General features: G+C 36.8%; 1 protein-coding gene across 1 annotated transcript in view; it reads left to right on the top strand.

Annotated features, from left to right (window-relative positions):
• The first annotated feature begins 2,458 nt into the window (after window positions 1–2,458).
• LOC125074589 (double-stranded RNA-specific editase Adar) overlaps window positions 2,459–26,477 on the top strand; it is a 48,157-nt gene continuing 24,138 nt past the window's right edge. The window contains exons 1-14 of the mRNA XM_047685940.1: window positions 2,459–2,569; window positions 3,511–3,527; window positions 3,776–3,860; window positions 7,716–7,786; window positions 14,939–15,082; window positions 20,518–20,680; window positions 21,292–21,366; window positions 21,536–21,658; window positions 22,593–22,667; window positions 23,861–23,993; window positions 24,470–24,581; window positions 24,944–25,030; window positions 25,592–25,658; window positions 26,122–26,293. Of these exons, the coding sequence (XP_047541896.1) occupies window positions 2,536–2,569; window positions 3,511–3,527; window positions 3,776–3,860; window positions 7,716–7,786; window positions 14,939–15,082; window positions 20,518–20,680; window positions 21,292–21,366; window positions 21,536–21,658; window positions 22,593–22,667; window positions 23,861–23,993; window positions 24,470–24,581; window positions 24,944–25,030; window positions 25,592–25,658; window positions 26,122–26,293 (1,358 nt within the window). The 5' untranslated portion in view covers window positions 2,459–2,535. The remainder of the gene's footprint in view (window positions 2,570–3,510; window positions 3,528–3,775; window positions 3,861–7,715; window positions 7,787–14,938; window positions 15,083–20,517; window positions 20,681–21,291; window positions 21,367–21,535; window positions 21,659–22,592; window positions 22,668–23,860; window positions 23,994–24,469; window positions 24,582–24,943; window positions 25,031–25,591; window positions 25,659–26,121; window positions 26,294–26,477) is intronic.

The raw sequence follows: 26,477 nt of genomic DNA, 5'->3' as shown, positions 1-26,477 counted from the left end.
TGTGAATGTGTATAATATATTTTTATTAAAATATGAATAAAAATTAACAAACTTTTGTTAACTAAACTATATTTGAACTAAAAAATTTTATGAATCTTGTCTAATTTTTATATATGTAAAATACTTTTTTATATTATTTATAAAATAAAATTCTCAAGCTTGCCTTTCATTATTTCGATTGTATTTATACCATTGCTAAGTGGTCATCACCGCCCATAGACAACAATCAACAATACCAATATAGCCTAGTGGTACTCTGAAGTGGGAAAAAATATAAACAAACGTTACGATTTACGTATTTCATGCGATTTGCTAATAAACTCAGCTATATTGTGCACTACTGAGAGTTTATGATTAGTATATATTTATTTATAATACAACACTATTACACTTAACTACTTATTTCCACTTTAATTTTTCTTCCAAAATTCCGATAACAGTTTCGTCGATGTTTAAAACGCCATGTTTTCGCAAATCCATAAATATAATATAAATAAATAAATATTGGACAACATCACATACATTACTCTGATCCCAATGTAAGTAGCTAAAGCACTTGTGTTATGGAAATCAGAAGTAACGACGGCACCACAAACACCCAGACCCAAGACAACATAGAAAACTAATGAATTTTTTCTACATCGACTCGGCCGGGAATCGAACCCGGGACCACGGAGTGGCGTACCCATGAAAACCGGTGTACACACTACTCGACCACGGAGGTCGTCAAAAATCCATAGTGAATGTCATGGATAAATCAAGCTCTTAACCAATAGTATCGCATCGATTTGCTGTCAAATGTTGTTTATTTGACTTTTATCCTGATATGGTTGGAATGGAGTATAGTAACGGTAACATCTTATTGTAAGCAGAGTAGTCTGATGTCAGTAGAAGAAAGTTAATGATAACAAAAGAGTTTTAATTATTTTCTCCGTCTACCGATTTATTTGTAATTTGTTCGGTTTCACTACAGCAAATGTGAACTTCAGCAAAAAATAAATGTTTATATATAAGAATTTAATACAAATTTCGGTTTCATGTAAATGATAACTATTAATATAAATTTAACAAAACCTTGTACCTATACCTATAATTACATTGCTTCACTCACACTAACACTCACAGTGTTCCGGTGAACACAATCACACTAAATATTGCTGTTTGGCGGTAGAATACCTAATGAGTGGATGGTACCAACCACCAAGTGAATATCCATATAATTATTTCACACACAATTTCTAGAAATTGACAGTTTTTGCTGTCAATTATAAATAATACCTTTAAGATGTTTTTTAACAAAGTAGGAATACTTATAGCTGTAACAATATATTATACGTTAATGTTATGTACATTCAAAGTAACATTGATCAATTCGAATAAGTGATAATCATTTTATGAACAAGAAAAGTAAGAATAAGCTTATAACGCCAAGTTTCCGACTCCACCAAATCAAGAATAAATCCTTCTTGGGGTAAGGTGTTCGATGCTATGATTAAAATTTACTGATATTTTTAAATTTTCCGATACATACATTGAAATCGTTTGTTAAAGAAGTTTAATAAATAAGGCATATTATTCAACATAAGATTATATATAGATGATTAAAAAAAATGAAGTTAATACTTGTTGTTTTTCAGGCATAATATATAAAATATAAATAGTAATAGGAAAAGAGTAACTACTGAGTTTCTTTCCGGTTGTTCTTGATTATAACTATTTTGGATTTTGATCAAAGTTAAATTATGTGCACAATTTGAGAATGAAATCGACCTTATTTTGTCTCGTCGATAATGAAAGTTGATAAATCGATTTTCAATGTGTGTTCCAATAACGTACAATAATTAATTATAATTAAAGATATTTTGTAAAAATATTTTTTTTGGCGAAATCAACAAGTATGAATACAAGTCATGAATACTGTTATAAGTAATAGATATAGACACAACAAAGATAGAATTTACTAATATTAAAACGAACATATTTTTGTACAAATATCTTCATTTTGCTATTTAAATAAAATGTACAAAATAAAAATATTTAATTTATTTATAGAATGGAATATAATACCAATATATATTGAACTTGTTATTGTTAGAGAAATTCTAGAACCACAATAGTTTTTTTGGCATATGACAACATAGCGTAATTTGATGTATGATTAAAAAATTAGATTCGAGAGTAAAGTACTTGTATCCAGCCCGGTGAATAATTTATAAAAAGGTTCGGTGTCATCGATTGTTTACAATCGCTTCTCGAAATCCGCTTATTTCAAAGATATTATAACCATTAAGTTTTTTATATATCGCTAAGTGCCTGTGCTAACTGAAACAGTGCTAATAAAAAGTGTTTCTTTCTTGAAGTGCTATTAAATATTATAATACATAATATGTTATATTATAGTACTTTACCCATTGAAGTGTAATTAATAAATACCGAGCGGCTTCCGTTCGTTGAAATGTACTTGAAATTAATATTGTTTTAGTAGCTCGAATAAAGATAATAAAATCAGCGAGCGACATATTTAAAATAGTACCTATGGATAAGAAAATCTTAGATTTTACTGAAAACGGTGAGCTATATAATTTATTTATATATTTCAACAGTCGGTACAATAAATAATAATTTAATTTTATTTATTTGTTAGAACCAGCCCTAGACTGCTGCCTACGCTCATACATTTCCTGATAGATAATCGGGACATGGGTGTTGCTAAAATTTTGAAATTGACATATTTAAAAGTGAGCTGATAAATTAAAAGGATATATTTTATAATTGTTTAATATTTTTGTCAAATTATCTAATTGGTTTCATGAGTGTAAAATTATTACTTAAATATGTACTTGCATTCTTGGCGTATTTAAAATCTGAGGCAATACATACAATACAGGCTGATACAATACTCAGCAGGCGGTGTAAGCTTGTGGTGCATGAGGAATGACTCTGTTACTGGACTGGTTGAATTGTCAAAACATTGTACAGGTACCCGTGTTGGTACTAAGTGAAAGCGATTAGATTTGTATTCATAATTCTATGGTTTAGCGAGTCAGTGTCGTTATGACATAAAAACATTATAGTATAAATAATAACTCTTTTATTTGTATCCGGAGTAGAATTAACTGTTCCTGATAGAGTTATACTTTATAATAAGTATATTTATAATAAGTATATTTGAACAGTCAATATTTCAAACACTGTTTTGGAAAGCGGTCTCCAGTAAGAAAAAATGGCAAGAAACTCGCATAGTTGCTCGTTTCAAATAACAAGATTTACAATGATGACAGTATTTACAATGATTGTCGTCAATCAGTCACGTGGTGGAGCCCGAGCCTAAATTCGGGCATTTTCTGCAAAAATTATCCTTTTGTTTTTTTTAAATTATTTGGACAGAACTATCCAATAACTCTTTATCTGCCTGCTTTGGGGCTTGAACCTAAGACCTCAGGATCAGCTATCTTATATTTTAATAAAAAAAAAAAAGTAATTAACATCAATGTTGTTTTTTGATTTCAGATATTATAGAGAATTGGGTGAGTAATTCATTTTAATTCATAGTGTAAGCCGCTGTATTTCCATGTGCTTAATTAATCTCGTGCTTGGTGAAGGAAATTGTGAGGAAACCTGCATGTGTTTAATTTCAACGAAATTCTGCCACATGTGTATCCATCAACCATTGATCATATGCTCAAACCTCCACTCAAAGGGAGGCCTTAGCCCAGCAGTGGGAAATTAACGGGATGTTACTGTTATTATGTAAAATTGTTTTTTTGTTACACAGAATACATTGGTGAGCTCATCAACTGACTGCACGATGCCTTCAGCGCCCAAGAAACGTCACCATCGCGCTAAAAAAAATAACATGAGTAAGTGTATTCGTTTGTTTGTTACGTTTTTTACGTCTTAACTGCTATATTGATCAGGAAAGGGCCCCCTCCCCTTTCTTTCATGCGTGAGCGAAGCGTCGTGTGGAATCTAGTACTTTTGTTACGGAATGGTAGGCGGTAAATTTGATAAACGGTTTTTTAAATAAAAAATATGGAATCATAATTTTTTCGTTCTTGTTTATAATATACTAATAATATAAGACAAATAAAAATATTTATAATTTTGAAATGGATTTTGAATGTGTATCCTTCGCCTCAAATAAATAAAAAAAAACTGAGGGTAGTCGCAATTATAATAGTTACTGTCAATGAAGTATATTCAATCATTTTTCGTTATTTCTTGCGTAATATTTTGTTGATTTGTTACATTCGAAAGACATTTATCGTCCAACGGTTGAAACTTAACTAAATCTGTGATACTGAACAAATGGAAACCACAAATAACTACGTAATTGAAGGTATTATTTTTAATTTATTTCATTCATGAGTCTTCAACAAAGGATACACACTAAATACATATTCTTAATATTAACCATTATAAAGGTTACGAGCAGGGCCGGACCATAAGTGTAGGGGGCCCTGGGCTAACCCTACTTAGGGGCCCACCTAAGACAGAATTCAATTAAATTAATTAAATTTGATTTGGTCTGATTAATTGCATAACTCGCAGGTCTGCAAACCATACGATCTTTTTAATTTTATAAAATTAGGAATTCTTTCGCATTATCGTCTATTTTTGGCCTTGACTTAACTTAACTGGGGCCCCCTTGAATCCACGGGGCCCTGGGCTGAAGCCCTAAAAGCCATATGGTAGATCCGGCCCCGGTTACAAGTTGAGTGCTCATTCAATTCTCTCCTCTCCTCTCTTCTCCTTTATAGGAGAACAAGCACTATTATACCCTATTCAAGTTAGCTTACCGAAACAGAAAATATAACATATATAACAGTCAATGGAACGATGGAATGTGTAATTCGTATTTGAATTCAATTTTCTTGAACTTATTTTTCTAAAAAGAGTTATACCAGCCAAAGAGACTCCAACCAAAAGGACCCCCGTTCGTATCAACTAACTTAACAATGATCTTTAATAAGGATTTTTGTAATCGATATTCGTAGCAGTTACTGCCTGTTATTCGCGTCCCTACCGTCCGACCGATGTAACATTGTACAAGCGTCTATTATTTTCAGTGTTTCCATTTTAAATTTTACTTTGAAGCAGCAATATATAACAGAAAAAGTCTTAAAATTTTCGGATAACGCAAGAATCTTTAGGAACTTACAATTTTTAAAATCATTAAATTAAGAAAATAATATGTTCGTCATTGCAAAGTTATGTCGATCAGAAAAATTTACATCTGTCAAAAAGATCAATCTATCTTGTACAGGGTATAAGCAAAAAATATTTAAATATAATTAAGATAAAAATTGAAAAAAAATTTACATGGAAAATGGTTAAAAAAAATATATATATCCCGCTGAGTTTCTTTCGCCGGTTCTTCTCAGGTCCGAGGTGTTTAATTCCGAACCGGAGGTAGATTTTTGACAATCAATAAGCAAGTGTAAACACTTCTATATTGAATAAAGATTTTTGACTTAGACTTTGACTTGACTTTGAAAAAATAATACATAGCAATAAAAATCAAACTAGACTAAAGATTAGAAACTTAAAATTAAGAATAAGCTTATTAATTAAACAGTTTCTTCTGTATTAGGTTGTTGCTAACCTGTAACGATGAATATCGAGGTCATTGATATTTCTAGAAAGTTTGTTATATATATTTATGTATATATAAATCAGTTTTCTTGTAGTGATCAGCGGCGGCCTTAGGGGGTGGCGAACAGGGCAATCGCCCGGGCCCCCGCTCTTGCAGGGGCCTCGCGCAAAAAGCCAAGCAAAATTGAAATATATTTTTTATTTTAAACTTTTGTTTTTGATCCCTAGTTATTTATTAAGGTTATAAAATAACAGTAAATGAAAATAAATTTAGTTAACTAATTCATTAATTCAGAAGATAATTAAAAAAAAACATTATGTACTATTTGTAAAATCTCGCCTCGAAACATTTGAAGATCGGTTTTTTAATCGCATAATTTTCGGTCCATGCTTTAATTAAAGATTCTAATCTAAGGAAGACGCTAAAAACATGAATTTAAAAAAAAAAATCTAATTTATTTATTTGTTAATTTTTTAATTCTTTCGATGTAAAATATTTTAAAATTACACAAATTTTATTTATTCGTATAACTTTACCATCTCTCGTCAAACATAACAAATACCTAAACCAAACAACCAGACCTACTTTCGAATCACATACATACATTTCACCGAGGACAGGGGTCCTCGCAAAGACCTACCGCCCAGAGCCTCGCAATGGGTAAGGCCGCCATTTGATAATGTATTGTATGACACAAGCATGAACTCCAAGGACATTGGTGTTTTTAATGTCCAATATAATATAAAAATGGCGAACAACGTATCTATACATTATAAATTACGTATAATAAAATTGGAGTGTCTGTTTGTAATATTAAAATAACCGCTTTTGACTAAATACATATGTATATACACGGTACATATACCAAATTAACATTTTTTATACAATTTTTGTCTGTCTGTCTGTTAGCTAATCTCTGGAACGGCTGGACTGATTTTGACGAGACTTTCACTGGCAGATAGCTCATGTAATAAGGAGTAACTTAGGCTACGACAATATGACTTTTTTTTGTTAAATTCAAACGCGCACGAAGTCGCGGGCACAGCTGGTAGGATATATATAATTGGACGCGGTTTGATCAAGTCGAATTAGGGTCTACATAAAGCATTTGTGTCGTAATAATTTTATTTATTATTTATTTATCAAAACAGTACACATATTATAGGACGCTGCTTTCCTAAACCGATAATACAGCACGTTTGATAACAATATTTGAAAGTTACTATGTTACTTACGTACTTTGTGAGCTCACTCGGGCTGCAACAAAACAAATCCATCCCTGTTCTAACGTTGAGGGTACGTAACGCTCGCGTTAGCGGCGCTTCTTTGAGTAACTCGGTTCGCCCGTTGGGCAACAACAGCGATGACGATCGATGTCTCCGCCACACTCCTATCTGGATCCATACATCCAGGATTTGGAGGTCATAGGGCAGAGAAGTGGAGGCCCCTAAGAATTTAATTTCTGTCACTAAGGTTTGTTTATAATTTTTTTACTCTTTGTATCAGTAACATTTAAAACAGAAATACTATAATATTACTATTACTATAATTTGACTAGATATCTAAATATATATTATATTAAAAGAACTAACTCGTAGGCCCCTCTATTGTGGGGGCCTATGTTGTCCCGGTTTTCCCTCCTAAATCCGGCCCTGAATTTATCAGTATCATGGATGGTGAGTCCTCTCATTACCCTTGGTTCATTGTATCCAAGGAAAACCAAATAATAGAACTATGAGTTTACGCGGCGCCAGTAAGGCTCTCAGTCATGATGATTATTTCCGACATAATCATTGTTAATGAATCTGTTCTGAAGTTTATGAGATAATCGCGTTCAGGCAGACAGACGTCGCTGCCTTTGTTATATGTAGTAATTCTGTCTGCTTAGAAGTGTGACGGCTCGGTTTGGATGCCCTTCCTAGCCAGTACAAAAGTCATAGCCTTTAAATGTCCCACTGCTGGGCTACGGCGTCCTCTTCCAAGGATAAGATTTTGGAGCCTATTCCACTAAGTTGCTCCAATCTGCAAATACTGAACGTATCGGTATGTCGAATCGTCCGTGGATGCTTATGGGCTTATCCCTTGTTTGATTTTTTGTCTTATGTTTTCCTGTTTATAGATGACGAGCCTCCAGCCAAGAAATCGGCGCCATCGATACAACTTGACGCTGGTTTCAAGTGGAATTTGCAGGTGAAATATTTTTTTTTTATGTTTCTATATAAGTATCGCGTGCATCTTAACCGATGATTTCGGGTTCAAACCCTGGTAGGCACCATTGAATTTTCATGTGCTTATTTTGTGTTTATAATTCATCTCGTGCTCGGCGGTGAAGGAAAACATCGTGAGGAAACCTGCATGTGTCTAATTTCAACGAAATTCTGCCACATGTGTGTTAAGGATCAGCGCGGGACGGGGGAGATGAGCGCCCCACCGCGGTCGACAGACGAGCTAGCTCATTAGCATTACCGGAGTCACCGTGTGTAGTATACATATGTACATCATTTTTGTAAACTCACAGTTGTGCCAATAAACAGTTATACAGTCCATTGTTGTTCATCATTTGGCCCAAGCAGAAACATATTTTTGGTCCTTCGAGCCGGATGGGATCTGGAACGAGCCAACTGTTCGAACGAACTACGAACGAACTGAACGAGTTCTGGACACTGGGTGCGTTCTGGATGGAAGCAAGCATTGACCAGTACGGCGAGCAGCCCAGCAGGAGCGAGAATCTGTGAGGACGTTCCAACTTTTGTATTCCTTTAATCCCTAACATTCCTAGATTTTATCCATTATCCAAGTTTGCATTATAAATCAAACATTAGTAATTTCAATAGTTAAAATTAAGTCATTTCATTTATTAATATTCAGTCAGAAACTCGCATAGATCGATTTAAATTAACTAAATATAATTTACTACTTATAAAAAAAATATTTTATACACAACGTAATATTATTTACTTATTTAATCTTCCCATATTGATGCGTATTAAGTGCAGTTGAGACGATCCAAGCGATAAGGATCTTTTGTTCTATCGCCACCGAGCGGCGTTGTTTTTCTATATGAAGTTCATTAGAGTAATATTGTAAACAACTAGTGTTTATTGTCATACATTTAAAGTCCATTTTAGATAGTCATTTTCTCTTCATAACTTACATTACTTATTTATTCTTTGTAGAAGTACAAGATCGTAATTGTTGTAACTGATTAATTCAAAACTTATAGTTAAAATAAATTTAACAACCGCCTGCCATAATAGCCTTCATAATGTCCGAAAATATTAAATATCTTATAAAGAAACGCGGCTCAGTTAAAGCCCGGCTAACAATGTTTATTAATTACGTAAATTCTTTGCCAGAATTATTATCAGCCGTGCAAGTTACTGAGCTAGAACTTAGAATAAAAAAAACGGAACAGCTTTTAAATCAATTTGATTTAATCCAGAGTAATATTGAATATTTAATTGACACCGATGATGATGTTCAACAGTTCAGTGAGAGGCAGGAAATTGAAGATCAGTTTTACATGATATTAGCCAAAGCAAAGCAAATACGTAATCGCAGCGCACGTAATCTAAATGCCGGGGATGATGATAACGATGATATTCGTTCGTGTATTTCAGGCAGTTCGCGATCTTCAGAAATGGTGAAACTGACGAAGACAAATAATGTTAAATTGCCAACGATCCAGCTTCCTAAATTCGGCGGTCGGTACGAGGACTGGCTTGAGTTTCGGGATACATTCGTTTCCCTAATACACGAGAACCAAGGAATAGTTGACATACAAAAGTTTCACTATTTGAGGGCTTCCCTGGAGGGAGGCGCTGCGCAGGTAATAAGATCGATTGGGTTTTCATCCTGTAATTACAAAATAGCGTGGGATTTGTTGTGCGATCGTTATAATAATGAAAGGTTACTAATTCAGAACCACGTACAATCTATGTTTGTTATTGAACCCTTGAAGCGTGAATCAGCGTTAGGTATACGCTCAATTATTGATATATTTTCAAAAAATCTAAGATCCTTACATACATTAGGTGAAAGTACAATGCATTGGGATACATTAATTATTTATTTAATGAATTCCAAATTAGATCCTAAAACGTCTCGAGATTGGGAAGAGCGTAAATCTACTTTAAATAAAATAACATTAAATGATTTTATGAGTTTTTTAAAAAATAAAGCTGACCTTCTTGAAACAATACATATAAACAACAACATAAACAAATACAAAAATAGGAATGATCAAATTAAGGGATTATTAAACACAAATATATACATACCAAAATGTCCTCTATGTAAAAACACACATAAGATATACAACTGTGAGACTTTTTTAAATCAATCTATCAGTGATAGGATCGAATCTGCCCGTAAGCTTAAGTTATGTAATAATTGTTTACGGCCAGGTCATCGTGTTCATAAATGCAAATCGGGCTCTTGTACTAAATGCTCACTAAAACACAATACACTATTACACAAAGAAATAGGTTCCTCACAACATGTTGAGCCGCCAGTCGACAAAGCCACCGCGCTCTCAGTCCAAATGACAGAGCCAGCATTGCTTTCGACTGCAGTGGTTTACATTCTAGGTAGCGATAATCAACGTCACGAAGCAAGAGCTGTTCTCGACTCAGGGAGCCAAGCATCCTTCATGACTCAAAGATTACTACATAAGTTGAACCTACATTGTCAAAAAACACAAATATCAGTAACAGGAATAAATAGTACCATTACGCAAGTAAATAAGCGATGCGACACAATCATATTTTCAAAGGTTTCGTCATTTCAAAGTAACATATCATTATTTGTTTTACCAAATATTACCAATTTATGTAACAACAGAGTAATCATTAAGGATTTACGCATTTCATCACAATACACATTGGCTGATCCACATTATTATAATCCTATTGACATAGATCTATTATTGGGAGCAGACATATTCTGGAATTTAATATTGTCAAATCAAATTCGTTTAGGTAAGAACTGTCCCGTATTGCAAGAAACCCAATTAGGTTACATCATTTCTGGTCCCACTAGTGGACTTAAACATAATATTTACAAAGAAAATACTGGTCTAATTACATGTAACTTTATAAAAAATGATTGTACAGATATTCAAGAACAATTAGCAAAATTTTGGTCACTTGAGGAAACACCCTATGCTTTTAAGCCTGCATATTCAATGGAAGAGAAGTTATGTGAAAAACATTTCGTAGACAACTTCACAAGAATGCCTGATCGTAGATTTTCGGTAGCTATTCCACTTAAAAAACCAGAAACTCTATTAGGAGATTCATATACTCGAGCCTTACATTGTTTTTTATCATTAGAACGTAGATTACAGAAACAACCAAAATTAAAAGAATTATATATAGATTTCATGACTGAGTACGAGCAATTAGGTCATATGTCAGTTGTTCCAAATTACCCTGTTTTAGATACAAATAATTTATATTTTCTACCACACCACGGAGTGTTACGCGAAAACAGCGCGACAACAAAATTGAGAGCTGTATTCAATGCAAGTGCGCCATCAACAACAGGTGTATCGTTGAATGATCTTCAGATGGTTGGTCCCACTATACAAAACGATTTATTCTCTATTCTTATTAGGTTTCGGCATTACTCTTACGTCATGACTGCGGACATTGAAAAAATGTACCGTCAAGTACTAATTCATCAAAATCAGAGACATTTACAAAATATAATTTGGAGAGATGACCCTAGTAAAGAACTTAGCATATTTCAACTCAATACCGTTACTTATGGGACTGCATCTGCGCCATTTCTTGCCGTTAGATGCTTAAAACAACTTGCACTTGAATGTGAGGATAATCTTATTTCCGAGATAATTAATAATGACTTTTATGTAGATGACCTAGTTGCAGGTACCCAGTCAATAGATAATTTAATTAAGATCAGGGATAGCATATGTGAAGTTTTATCAAAAGGTTGTTTCAATTTACGCAAAATTAAATCAAATATACCAGATCTACGCGATATAAGCTCAAATTCAAATACGCATGTTAATTTAGGCCGACAAAATTCTAATAATACGCTAGGGCTAGGTTGGATATCATCCTCAGATAAATTGTGTTTTTCTCATAATATTTTATCAGGAAGTCAGGTCACGAAGCGATCAGTTTTGTCCACAATTGGACAAATATTTGATCCTCTCGGACTTCTTACAGTTTTTGTCATCAAGGCTAAAATACTTCTCCAAAATCTTTGGCTTTTGAAGATATCTTGGGATGAGCCTTTGCCGTTAGATGTTGCACAAAAATGGAATAAATTTAAATCAGATCTCCATTTCTTAAACGACTTACATTTACCTCGTTGCATTGTTTGTCCTGATTTGGCGCTTATTGAATTACATACATTTTGTGATGCATCGCAGGAAGCTTACGGAGCATGTACATTCGTAAGAAGTATTTCAGTCGATGGAAAGATCATGACACGGTTACTATGCGCAAAAAGTAAAGTCGCACCGTTAAAACCAACTACAATTCCTCGCCTGGAATTATGTGGCGCGATTGTAGCAGCACGTTTAACACAAAAAGTATTAGAAGCATTTAGGTTACCTGTGCAAAGATGCATTCTTTGGAGTGATTCATCTGTCGTTCTAGGTTGGCTGAAAACACCTCCATCTAAATTAAAGTTATTTGTTAAGAATCGTGTTGCTGAAATACAAGAACTTACTTACACTTTTGAATGGCGTTATGTTCCAACTTATGACAACCCTGCTGACCTGCTAACAAGGGGTATAAACTTGGCATCAATAAATACCTTGGATTTGTGGTGGTCAGGTCCAACATTTTTGCACGAGTTGGAATGTAAATGGCCTAAAAATAACATAAATTACAAAGATGACTTACCTGAAATTGTAGCTCATGTTGCATCAACACTTGCAATCAAGAATAATCAGCTTATTGATTTTCACAGATTTTCAACATTAACTAAAATTAAACGTACAATGGCTTTTGCATTAAGATTTGTTTACAATTGTAAAATTCATGATTGCAACCAGAAATTATCTGGACCATTGAATACACAAGAATTAGATAACGCATTTAATTTACTATTAAAACAATCACAAATTGAATCGTTTCCCGAATACAAACTTTTGTACAATAAACAAGCTTTACCTAATAAAAATAATCTTATTTCCCTGTCACCGTTTCTTGATGAAACAGGTCTACTAAGGGTAGGTGGCAGATTAAAAAATTCAAAATTTGACTATAATAAAAGACATCCAGTATTAATTTCATGCAAACATCCTTTGACAAAACTAATTTTTACTTTTGAACATTTAAGATTGTTTCACGCAGCACCACAACTTCTTTTATCATCTTTAAGGCAACAATTTTGGCCTATAGGTGGTCGCAATATGGCTAAACAGATCGCACACAAATGCTACAAGTGTTTCAGAATGAAAGCTCAAACGATTAACCCTATCATGGGTCAGTTGCCGGAGCAGCGACTCGACCCAGGTTACCCGTTTCAAACAACAGGCGTAGATTACTGCGGTCCTTTACAAGCTGCCGATAGGAAAGGACGTGGATCTAAAACTATCAAGGTGTATATTGCTGTCTTTGTCTGTTTCACTACAAAGGCATTACATTTAGAATTGGTTACCGATTTAACAAAGGAAACGTATATTGCTGCGTTACGTAGGTTCATTGCTCGGCGATCCAAGCCCTCCATTATATTTTCTGATAATGGTACACAATTTGTTGGGGCTAAAAATGAAATTCAGAATTTCTTAAAACAAGAATCTCTAAATTTAGCTCAGTATATGGCAAACGAAGGCATAGACTTTAAGTTCATACCCGCCTATACTCCTCATTTAGGAGGCATATGGGAGGCGGGCGTTAAATCTGTTAAATACCATCTATTGAGAGTATTAGGAAACGCTCGTTTAACATTTGAAGAATTATATACAGTTTTAGTTCAAATAGAATCAATATTGAATTCTCGTCCTCTATCACCAATTTCCTCAGATCCTAACGACCTTACTCCTCTCACTCCTGGTCATTTTCTAGTTGGACGTCCTTTAACAGCGCTGCCTACATCTAGCCTAATCAACGTAAAACCCAATAGACTACAACGTTGGGAACTAGTAGAACAGCTACGTCAGAATTTTTGGATACGCTGGCAGAAGGAGTACGTGTCTGAACTTCAACAAAGGACCAAGTGGAAGACTTCTAAGGGCGATCTGAAGGAAGGGACAATGATCGTGATCAAGGATGATGCACTGCCTCCGTTGAAGTGGAGCCTTGGACGAGTTCGTCGAGTGTTCCCAGGTCCTGACGGAGTTAATCGTGTTGCAGACATAGAAACCACTAAAGGCCTGACAAGACGAGCATTCAATAAAATTTGTCCACTACCAATCAATGAGGCTGTTGAAACCCAAGATTTCAACGTCGGGGGGCATGTTAAGGATCAGCGCGGGACGGGGGAGATGAGCGCCCCACCGCGGTCGACAGACGAGCTAGCTCATTAGCATTACCGGAGTCACCGTGTGTAGTATACATATGTACATCATTTTTGTAAACTCACAGTTGTGCCAATAAACAGTTATACAGTCCATTGTTGTTCATCATTTGGCCCAAGCAGAAACAATGTGTATTCCACTAACCCGCATTGGTGGCGCAGCGTGGTGGAATATGCTCCAAACCTTCTCCTCAAGGGAGAGGAGGCCTTTAGCCCAGCGGTGGGAAATTTACAGGCGGCTAATGCATCGTCTCGTTTGTCTAGTATCTAGATATAAGACGGCAGATTCCGAGGATTACCGATTCATGAGTTCGAACCTCAGGATAGTAAGTTATTGGGGTTTTCAGTAGGAACATTCTCAGTAGCAGGTCGGGATCTGGAAGTTGGAAGTGTACCTTGGAATTTACGTAAAGCCGTCGCTCCAGCGCCTGAACTTTTTCCGGACGCATTGGATCATGACAGTGAGGGTATATAGTGCACCTGTGTTTGACGCACACACATCTGCAAATAATATGTCCTGCGATTGTCGCTCCATTGAAATTTATCGCGGCGGCGGAATCGGTCAGGACGATGTTTCGCTAGTCTTCCTGCCCATTTATGGCCATTATTTTAAGTAGTTCTAGTTTTGTCGCGTTACGAAAAAACGATGAGTGGTTTTTTTACGATGTGCGCGCGCAGTTAAGGCATCACGATGACGTCGCTCGCTAAACTCAAACGCTTAACTTCAACACTCTAGGATAAAGAGGATTGATTATCATTTATCTTGCAAGATTAGATCTAAGCAAACCGACGAACAAACATTGCATTTAAATGTATAGAATAATTTTTTGTAATTACTTGTGCCAGGCGTTGGCGAAGGCCGCGGAATCCGTGGAAACGGGAGGAAAGTCGCCTGTATCAGCTCTCAACGAGCTCGGTGTGAGGGTCTCGTACTGCGTGCTGAGACAAGGTGGCCCAGCGCACTGTCCGAGCTTCACAGTTGCTGTTACCGTGAGTATATCTAAGTTAATGAGATCTATAGCCTATTCCAATCGAAGTAGGAATAAAGATAAACAAATCTTAGATTTACGTATTTCATGCGATTCGCTAATAACTCGGCTATATTGTGCACTACTAAGAGTTTATGATTAACATATCTCTATTTATAATACAACACTATTACACTTAACTACTTATTTCCACTTTAATTTTACTTCCAAAATGCCGATAACAGTTGCGTCGACGTTCAAAACGCAATTTTTACGCAAATCCATAGTGAATATCATAGATTAATCAAGCTCTCGGCCAATGATATCGCGTCAATTTGCTGTCAAATGTTGTTTATTTGGCTTTGCTCCTGTTATGGTTAGAATAGAGTATACGAAACTTGATGGCTCATACCCTATTCCATGTATTTACCATTCATAATCGGTAAATCTTAGGTTTTACTGGAAAAAAGTAGCGTGACTTTATTATTATTTTACATATAATTCTAAAATAAAAGTTAATCCATATTACATCAGCTACCTGCCAGTGAAAGTCCCGTCAAAATCGGTCCAGCCGTTCCAGAGTTTAGCCACAACAAACCGACAGGCAGATAAACAGACAAAAATTGTAAAAAAAATTATTTAGGTATATGTACCGTGTATTTAATACAACGCGGTTATTTTAATATTACAAACAGACACTACAATTTTATTATATGTATAGATAAAAAAGCGTGGACTTAGTATTTATTGACTTCTAACGTATATAAAAAAAAATATTGTCGTTTACTGACATACTCTAATTGAAATTGTGGAATAGAGTAACTACTGAGTTTCTTGCCGGTTTTTCTCGATAGAATCTACTTTCAGTGTAACATGACGATTCAAAAGTGCTTTTATGAGCCTACTTGAATCACGAATAATTTGTTTTTGATTTTGAATTGGCTACAATAACCATCCGAAACAATCGGATAATTCGAAATAATTTCGTATATTATAACATTTAAATATCTTGAATGTGTTATTCATGTATTCGAATCCAAATCCAGATCTGAATCATCTGTTACCTACATATAACGATACAATGTTTCCATATTAAATAATTTAAATATAAACTTCGTGTAATCCGCACTATGGCAACACTCGCTGCGATACGTCTCGACGCAAAGCCTCAGTATCCATATCGGGCAAATAAAAAGAATGACGTTTACTGATAATTAGTCATTGTTTTCAATTCGATTTTTATTGTTTAGTTTCTTTTAGTTTAACAATATCGTTGTTTAAAATCGGTCGCTTATAATATTTAATAAAAAGTATTGTTTGTGTGAATCGTGTTTCGAAGAATTCTATATACACGTGTATGTGTAACTTATAAATATATATATGATAAGATTTTAGATATATCGCGATAAATATTGAGTAGTTACAGAATACGCGCACGCGATTCAAGCAGCTGCATAGCGCTTTAAAAAACATGCAGACTGAAATCAAAAGCAATTTTTAAAATCATTCTATCGGTTTCAAATTTATCTTCTATACATATGATAAAAGCGGAGTGTATGTTTGTAATGTTAAAATAACCGCTTTTTACTGAAGGTATATCGTCGGTGCGTATGCAAAAGTCGCTGTTTTTTCTTATTTTTAGATTTTTTATGCCGTTTCGATCGTTATTTGTAGCTATCGATGTATGAACGTGACATAGCTGAGTTTTGAAACTTTTTAATTATTGAAGTTATCACTAAACTGTTTTTAAAGTACGTGCTTATTGAGATAACGATTAAAACGACATAACAATGTTAAAAATATGAAAAAAAACACACATAGCGCGCTTTTGCAGGCGCAACGACGATATGTACGAATACTCGGTACGAAATAACATCTTTTACAACTTTTGTCTGTCTGTCTGTTCGTTCCGGCTAATCTCTGGAACGGCTGGACCGATTTCGACGGGACCTTCACTGGCAGATAGCTGATGTGATAAGGAGTAACTTAGGCTACGGCAATAACTTTCTTGACGCGTACGGAGTCGCGGGCGCTGCTAATGTTGCATAGGACTGGTTACATTGGTCGAGAAATAATTCGTGTTTCTAAACACTCGGTAGAATCGTCTTCGAGGCGTTATTGAAGTAGACCATTAGCATTAGCATAGCATTAGCAGCCCGTAAATGTCCCACTGCTGGGATAAAGGCCTCCTCTCCCTTTGAGGAGAAGGTTTGGAGCATATTCCACCACGCTGCTCCAATGCGGGTTGGCGGAATACACATGTGGCAGAATTTAGACACATGCAGGTTTCCTCACGATGTTTTCCTTCACCGCCGAGCACGAGATGAATTACTTAAACACAAATTAAGCACATGAAATTTCAGTGGTGCCTGCCTGGATTAGAACTCGAAATCATCGGTTAAGATGCACGCGTTCGAACCACTGGGCCATCTCGGCTCTCAGACCGGAAGTAGACCAATATATATTTTTTCTATATCTAAACATTGTGTCCATAGAAACTCGGCTCTTAACGACTTGTTACTAGTAACTCAATCGCTGATGTACAAGACTGATTAGTTAACATAGTCCACTTTGATTCTCTTGTCAATTTTAAATTTCGAACTCTTTGTCTGTGTGTGTTGTGTGTGTCAATTTCCAAACGGGTAAAAATTATAAACGAAATAGAAATATTATGACGGTGATGTCGAGCGTTGCCGAAATCAGACCTTATGGTCTGGTCTTATCGAGGTAGACCAGTCGACTGCGCGGGACGTGTTATAGTGCACGTGTGCGTGTGTGCAAACAGGTGCAATCTTTATTCCGTCAGTCTCATAATCCGATGGGGCGCCAAAACGACCGGGAAGAGTTCAGGCGCAGGACGAATTGCTTTACTATTTCCGAGACGAGGGAGTGTACATACTCCCAATTTCTGGTCTCTGAGCTGTCTGACAGAGCCCAGCACTGGGGCATTAACAGACAGTTTTGACAAGGAATGAGTCAAAACAGTTTTTACGGTTCCGTACCCGAAGAGTAAGACTTCATTGATTGTCCGTCCATCTGTCTGTCACCAGGCTTGTATCTCAAGAACCGCGATTGCTAGATATGTTTGCCGCGTAAAAACTAACCCGATTTTTTTTGCCGCGTTATGTGACTTATTAAAGGTTCCGTTCCCAATATGAAATTTGTGTACCTACTGTCGTTTACCCAATCAATGGTACGGAACCGTTCGTGCGCGAGTCCGACTCGCACTTGGCCGGTTTTATTTTATTCTAGAAACAATACAAAGAATGATAAACTTGTCCGTCTGTTAGTCGATTATGCAATACAAGTAACTCATTTATGGGACAGCACAATCGTTCATTAAACAGGATCACAGATAACATTCAGTAATTAGATATTTATTAATATAATGACCATTTGTGTGATAAAACTAATGACCCTTTATTAAATAATGTTATTAAATGAGTTTAAATGACGGGTCTACTTTGAACTGTTAATAATAATAAATATTCATACACTCAGACAACATCACATAATCAAATTAAATCAAAATATACTTTATTCAAGTAGGCTTTTACAAGCACTTTTGAATCGTCATTTAACAAACTATTTAAAGTAAAGCTACCGTCAGTTCGGAATGTAGATTGTACCGAGAAGAACCCTCAAGAAACTCAGTATTTACTCTTTTTCAACATATAAAAATACAGCTATGTTAGATCCCAATGTGAGTAGCTAAAGCACTCGTGTTATGAAAAATCAGAAGTAACGACGGTACCGCAAATACCTAGACATAAGACATAGGAAACTAATGAACTTTTTCTACATCGACTCGGCCGGGAATCGAATACGGGACCTCGGAGTGGCGTACCCATGAAAATCGGTGTACACACTACTCGACCACGAAGGTCGTCATGCCATGTTAATAACTTCGACACTGTGATGATGATGTCGTCGTGACCGATTTTCGTCACGGTGACGAATCTCAGGTTCAGGCATATGTGCGCAAACGCAGGTGAACTTTATTCCCTCACTCGCATAATCCGACGGGACGGCGAATCTGCCACGACCGGAACGATTTCCAACGCAGGACCAACGGCTGCCGTGTGCACAGATGTTCAATTCCTTCTAGACTCCGATCCTACGTAGCACGCAAACCGCCACCCCCTTTTTTAGCCCTTCGAGCGTTGAATTAAAAAATGTAGCCTATGTTTTTTCCCGGTACTCAAACTATCTCCATGGCGAATCTCATTTAAATCGGTTCAGCGGTTTAAGCGTGAGAAAGAGTTAATTTCGCTTTATCTAATATTAGTCGAGTTTTTCGTGCACTGCACTGGTCGAGAACTGTAACAGCGGAATATTCGAATCTAAGGTTTATCTCTGGTTCTACGATTGGAACTTGGCGTAGTTGCCTTGGCGTTCTTGACTGATTGAGGAAGTGATTGTTAAAATGAACATAAAAAAAGTTAAGGATTACGAGTTGATTAACAAGAATCCAATATCGATTTTAAACGAATACACGAGTGGATTCGAGTTCAGATACATCGGTAAATTGGGTAGTGAACATCTACCTGTATTTTTAATGGAATTGACGGTAATTATTCAATTGTTTTCTATATTTATTTATAGTGTTTAATGATTTTCTTACGTCGCCAATGTGCCACCGACCTTGGGAACTGAGATGTTATGTCCCTTGTGCCTGTAGTTACGTCCTCACCTTTCAAACAACGATATTGAGTAAGATGAGATGAGTGGGACAAAACACACCAGACACAATAGGCTATTTGACTGGTTTTTAAAATCCAATTTATATTATTTAGTAGAGGTTAAGGAACCCAGTATAAGTTGTATTTTTAATATCAATTTAAAAATTCCATATTTGCATGTGCCTGTATTGTAATCTGTGGCACATATAACCCACATACGTAGGGAAACAAAGTTAACAAGCAAGTGACGTCATCATAAGCCCGACCAACCAGGAGCGTTTTGTGTCACGTGACAAACGTTTAAAAAAATGCATATTTATTTATGGATTTTTGAATAAGTAAATTATTATTTTCAACTTTCGTTAATAAATAACCATTTTTAAACTCATAATATATACTGATTACAATAACTGACACTTTATTTTTCGCATTGTCAAATAGCCTATTGTGCATAGCCCTACTACCAAGTGAAATCTATACATATATTATAAATGGAGTTTCTGTTTGTTATATTAAAATAACCGCTTTTTACCAAATGCATATGTATGTATGTATACACGGTACATATACCAAAATAACATTTTTTTTTCAATTGTTGTCTGTCTGTCTGTTTGTTCCGGTTAACTATTGGTACGGCTGGACCGATTTCGATGGGACTTTTACTGGCAGATAGATGATGTAATATACAACTTTTTTGTTAAATTCAAACGCGGACGAAGTCGCGGTCACAGCTAGTGACAATATAAATTTTATTAATATAGTGTTATTTATATAGGTAGCGGATATGACGTTTGAGGGTTGGGGTCACAGCAAGAGGGATGCGCGAGCGTCAGCGGCGAGGACTTGTTTAAGTGCTCTGTTGGCGAGAGCGGGGCGGGTCCTCCCTAATCCTGGTCCGCAGCCGGATTTCACGAGCGACGAAGCACCTAAGTACCCGGGTAAGTTGGCGGTATAGTATATAGTAATGTCTAATGAATATAAGGTATAAATTTAAAGAAATCAAGATATTAACTGTTGCTTCTCAATATATATTCTGTAATGTTTTGTATGTACGGAAAAATATTAACGATTTTATGAGGAAATGTGATACTCATAGCATTGGTACAAGGAACAAACACAATCTTGTTACTCCTGTTACTCGACTTATTAGAGTCGAGTCATAGAGTCAGTAACTCTTTTATGGGGCAATGTATACGCTTCTACAGCATGATCCTAGAAAGCGTTCAAAATGCTTCTGTTGCCAAATTAAAAAAAAATGTTAAAGAACGCTTGTGTGTTTTGTGTGTGTGTGTGTGTTTATGATTGATAGCACACATTGGGAATGTAACGATCGCCCCCTGGCTATTTCTAATCATATACAATTGTGTAAATAATAAAGTTGACAAAAAAAGGAGCCGCTGAGTTTCTCTCGCCGGTTCTTCTCAGGTCGGGATGTTTCCTGTTCCGAACCGGAGGTAGTGTTTAATTTGACTATCAATAAGTAAGTGTGAATCATTATACATTGAATAAGGGAATTTGAGTTTGAGTTTGAATTTTTTTTTTTCTATAGTATCCGAGTTTCAATGCATCGAAACGAAAATACAGCCGCCGGACGGCAACGGTAACAAGGCCACACCACCACCGGGTAAGTTAATAAAATTAAATTCTTTGCTTTTCTTAAATATATATTTATTAAATTATAAAATTATTAATATGGAAGAAAGCTTTGCTCATGTTAAGTTAATTATAAAAAAAAAAGTCGAAAAAAAATTTGGTAGAGTCAGCAAAACAATAGCGTTGTTTTTTTCTTACAGGTCTCTTCGGCCCGGCCGTGTCCCCGGTACTTAAGAGCCCGATAAACATGCTGTACGAGACCTACCCCGGGATCACCTTCCACTGCTCCTTCGGGGACGGATCTCCCCTGGACACGGCGCAAGGTATATAACAAGAGATTCAATATAGTATACGAATGACAAGACTATGTTAAGAATATGTTGATTGTATTGTGTGATAACATACTATGAGGCTCGAGGCTGGTTATCACAATAGATACTGGTACTGAGGGGAAGTCGATATGGCCCAGTGGTTAGAACACGTGCATCTTAACCGAAGATTGCGGGTTCAAACCCAGACAGGCACCACTGAGTTTTCATGCGCTTAATTTGTGTTTATAATTCATCTCGTGCTCGGCGGTGAAGGAAAACATCGTGAGGAAACCTGCGTGGGGCTTATTTCAACGAAATTCTGCCACATGTGTATTCCACCGACCCGCATTGGAGCACCCTGGTGGAATATGCTCCAACTCTTCAGAGGGAGAGGAGGCCTTAGCCCAGCAGTGGGAAATTTACAGGCTGTTAATGTAAAAAAAAAGACTGAGGTCAACATTACGTGACCATGAAAACTGACCAATTGCGAACTGAGATGTTACGTCCCATGTGCCTTGTTACACTGGCTCACTCATTATTCAAACAAACAAACAAAACTAAATATCGCTCTTGAGCGGTAGAATTTGTGATCATTTATGTTATAGGAAGGCGGATGATTGAATGGACTCCCTGATGGTATGTGGTCACCATCGCTATATAAAATATTAATCTTTTCTATATCGTATCAATGCGCCATCAGTTTTGGAAAGTTAGCTTAGTTTAGCGGTAGAATGTCTGATGTGTAGGTGGTACCTACCCAGACGGGCTCAAAAGCCTACCACCAAGTCGTGTTATAAGGTTATAGTGTCTAAGCAATGCATACATAAGCGTCAATAGCGTTATAATTCACGGGCCCAACGATGTAAAGAGTCGCAGGTTCGATCCAGAACCCTTGAGCTATTGTCTAGCTTTAAGCTTAATAAAAAAAAAACGTGTTTTATTACAGCACCCGTTACGCTGAGCCACAGCATGCGCTTCAAAGTGGTCTGCCAGATAAAAGACCAGAAGTTCGAAGGTTACGGTGAGTTGTACCTCATACAGATAAAATATACTTTAATGGTTCACTTGAATGTTACTCGAAGTTATCCATCTGGGGGGTGGGGAAGGAAAGCGTGGGGATACACCAACACGTATTGGAGCGGCGTGGTGAAATCGGCTTCGATCCTTAGTTTCGCTTCGAGACAAAAAAAGCAAGTTTGAATCGTCGTTCAGTAGTATAAGTTTACTTAAAATCGACTTGGAATGTTGATTATACTGAAACTAAACGGCATCAAACTCAGTAGTCGATGTATTATTATCACGATTATTATTCGATTTCGCGTTCCGAACACTCGAGTTCGACTGAACTGAACTGCAGTCCGTACACCGGACTTAGTGTGGCTTCGTCATTCATTCGGTGCGGACGTGCGGTGCGGCGGTAATAATTCAAAAATCCAAATTTTCCAGTACCAGTTCCAGTAAATAATCCAGTACTTCGCTAATAAATGTAATATCACAAAGGAAAAAAAATATTCATTTATATAAAGACGCCATTCTGCAATCTATGATTAACGAAACGCGTAAGCGCCACGAAATTCACGGCGCTTACGACGTTTTGGTCGCGAGAAATATGTACCCTATTCTCTATAAGCGATCCAGCGCTGTATTTTAACATTTTGATTAGATGATATAATTATGATTTATCGCTGCAGCGAACTTCGGTTGTAACTCTTAACGGTATTTGAATAAATTGTTTACATGACCGTTCTTGTCTTTGGTAGACTATACGTCAATTCTCAGTAGTTACTCGTTTCCACTAATCAAATAATATGTCTGAAAAGTCTACGTTTCTTTGTCGTATTATTTAGTGATATTTTAGTAAATCAATATCAAATTATCGGAATGAAAAATGCCTTAAATTTAAGATAAATTAATTTAGAATTGTCATTGTGTTTAAAATTGCGTTGAAACCGACAACGCTCTCCTCACAACCATGTTCGTTATTGGTAGGGCGTGGGTAGATTGCGTATGAATATATATGTGTGTTTAAATGTAAAATGACGTATGTATCCTCTAAAACCAAATTCAAAATATGCTTTATTCAAAAAAAGCACTTTTGATATAAAACTATCACTGATTCGGAAAGGAGATTCCACCAAAAATAACTGTCAAGAAACTCAGTTATTTTTTGATTAATTGTTAGGTATTGTTAAATAATCCAGTTTATGATTTCAGGGTCAAGCAAGAAGCTAGCGAAGTTAGCGGCCGCGAGGGCAGCCCTGGGCGAGATGTGCGAGAAGACCATGTCGCACGCCAGGCCCGTGTCCTCGGACGGTCTGCCGCAGCTGCTGGCAGATCACGTCGCAAAGTAATTCTATTTCAATATTTATTTGTTTGTACAAGGGGGAGGTTCTAGGTGTAAAAATGTAGACTATGTCCTTCCTGGGGATTCAAGCTCGCTTCATTCGAAATTTCATCAAAATCGGCTTAGTGGTTTAGTCGTGAAGTGTAACAGAGACAGAGTTACTTTTGCATATAATATTAGTATAGATACAACACTATTAAACTTAACCTAACTCCACTTCTAGTGTCCAAAAATCCGATATTTATACGATTTTTTTAGATCTCGACCAATGATATCGCGTCAATTCAAGGTCAACGGTCCCCATTGGTCAATATTCCTGCCGTTGGCAATCGGATGTTATAAAATACCCCGAAGATGCGGCTTTAACCGCACGCAGGCACAGGATGTATACACACTTTCAACTTTGAACTTAAATTTGTTAAATTTTATTAAAAAATTTAAAACAATTTTTGTTAATTGTTGTAATGTGTGTTTTATAGATTGGTCAATGAAAAATTCAACGAGATGATGCGAGGTGATCTCGTACACTCCAAGAGGAAGGTGCTCGCCGGTATCGTCATGACCATCGACAATAAATTAGAAGGAGCTAAGGTTAGTTTTAAATGAAATACTAGTTGCAAAATTAACTTTTTTTTGTCAACGGTACATGTAGAATTATTTTTGAACCGATTCGGAAAGCAGCCTCCAGCGAGAAGAAACGGCAAGAAACTCGCATAGTTGCTCTTTTCAAATAAACAGATTTACAATGCTGTTTTTTGACAATAATTTGTGTCCTGTCATGGAACCTGAGCCTAAATCCAGGCCTTTTTTTCCAAAAAGTACTCTTTTAATGAATAATGAGATTTATTTATTAATTTAAGTCTTAATGTGATGGAACCCGAGCCTAAATCCAGTTTTTTCCAAAAAGTCCTCTTTTTTAATGATTAATAAGATTTATTTGTGATATATTCCAGGTGATAGCGGTGACCACCGGCACAAAGTGTGTCTCCGGCGAGCACATGTCGGTTCGCGGTCGAGTCGTTAACGACTGCCACGCCGAGGTACTCACATCGAGATATTATTTTAACGCAGTTTTGTTTATTTCTCTATTTTTGACTATATGTCGTCTAGCTGCTTCGCTTGCGTTTTAAAGGTATAAAAAAGTACCCTATCTCCTTCCATGGTAATACCATAAGTTTTGGTGGGCAAGATCGGCGTCGTGTAAGTTCATTCCAGTGTCCTAGAAATTTAACCTTAACTGATGGTAAGTGGTCACCAGCGCCCATAGACAATAGCGTTGTCAGAAATATTAACCACTCCTTACATTACAAACGCGCCACCAATCTTAGGAAATAAGATGTTACGTCCCTTGTGCCTGCAGTTACACTGGCTTACTCACCCTTCAAACCAGAACACAACAATACTGAGTACTGCTGATTGGCGGTAGAATATCTGACGAGTGGGTGGTACCTAAGCAGACAGGCTTGCACAAAGCCCTACCACCAATTAAACTTGGAAGACGCCCTTCAACTAAGCGAAAAGCCTTTGATCTTGATAGCAACGACTCTGTCTAACTTTTGAGTATCACAGCTGTGTATTTTTAATTTGTCTTTTGGTCGCAGGTCGCAGCCCGACGATGTCTCCAGAGGCACCTGTACGCACAGCTGCTGATGTACGCGAATTCGTCAAGTGAGACATATTGAGAATTATTATTAGATCCTTAGAAGTAGGTATTGGCATAAAGATCTTGTGTTCCGTCAACGATCGGATCGTACTAGGTTTTCTGTCGAGAAATTCTAAGTATTCGCAGTTCTGTGATACTTTTATTGACCCGTACTTAAAGGTATGCAGAAGGTACTAGATATGCAGAGCCGTCTCAAGCTATGCTGGGGTTTTATCTACCCTTTTGGTAGATATTTACTACAGATCTAATCAGAAGTAACGACGGTACCGCAAACACCCAGACCCGAGACAACATAGAAAACTAATGAACTTTTTCTACATCGACTCGGCCGGGAATCTCCGGGACATCGGAGTGGCGTACCCATGAAAACCGGTGCACACACTACTCGACCACGGAGGTCGTCAATTATCTTTATTATTGGAATATGTATTCTGACGAATGACTTACACGAGTATCGTACAAATGCAGATCCCACAGTCACCATCCCCGAGTCAGACCTGGAGCCGGTGCCGGGCGGCGGCTACCAGCTGAAGCCGGACCGGCAGCTGCACCTGTACGTGAGCACGGCGCCCTGCGGCGACGGCCGCATCTTCAGCCCGCACGAGCACCACGAGCCGGAGCCCGACAGGCACCCCAACCGGTGGGCGAGTCGCGGCTACGTATACTTTGTTGGATTACATTCGATTTCATGTTAACCGCCTCCGAACGTAGATTCTACTCAGAAGAACCGGCAAGAATTCAGATGGGGGTAGAACGATCCGGAGTCTGACGTTTCTTAAAGTGAAGTGGTCTTATCGTGATCTTACTTTAAACTGTATTGTAAA

The sequence above is a fragment of the Vanessa atalanta genome, chromosome 28 (genome assembly GCF_905147765.1).
Source record: "Vanessa atalanta chromosome 28, ilVanAtal1.2, whole genome shotgun sequence".
Lineage (NCBI taxonomy): Eukaryota > Metazoa > Arthropoda > Insecta > Lepidoptera > Nymphalidae > Vanessa > Vanessa atalanta.
The sequence above is the reverse complement of the archived record's forward strand: the minus strand, read 5'-3'. Positions and strand labels throughout refer to the sequence as shown.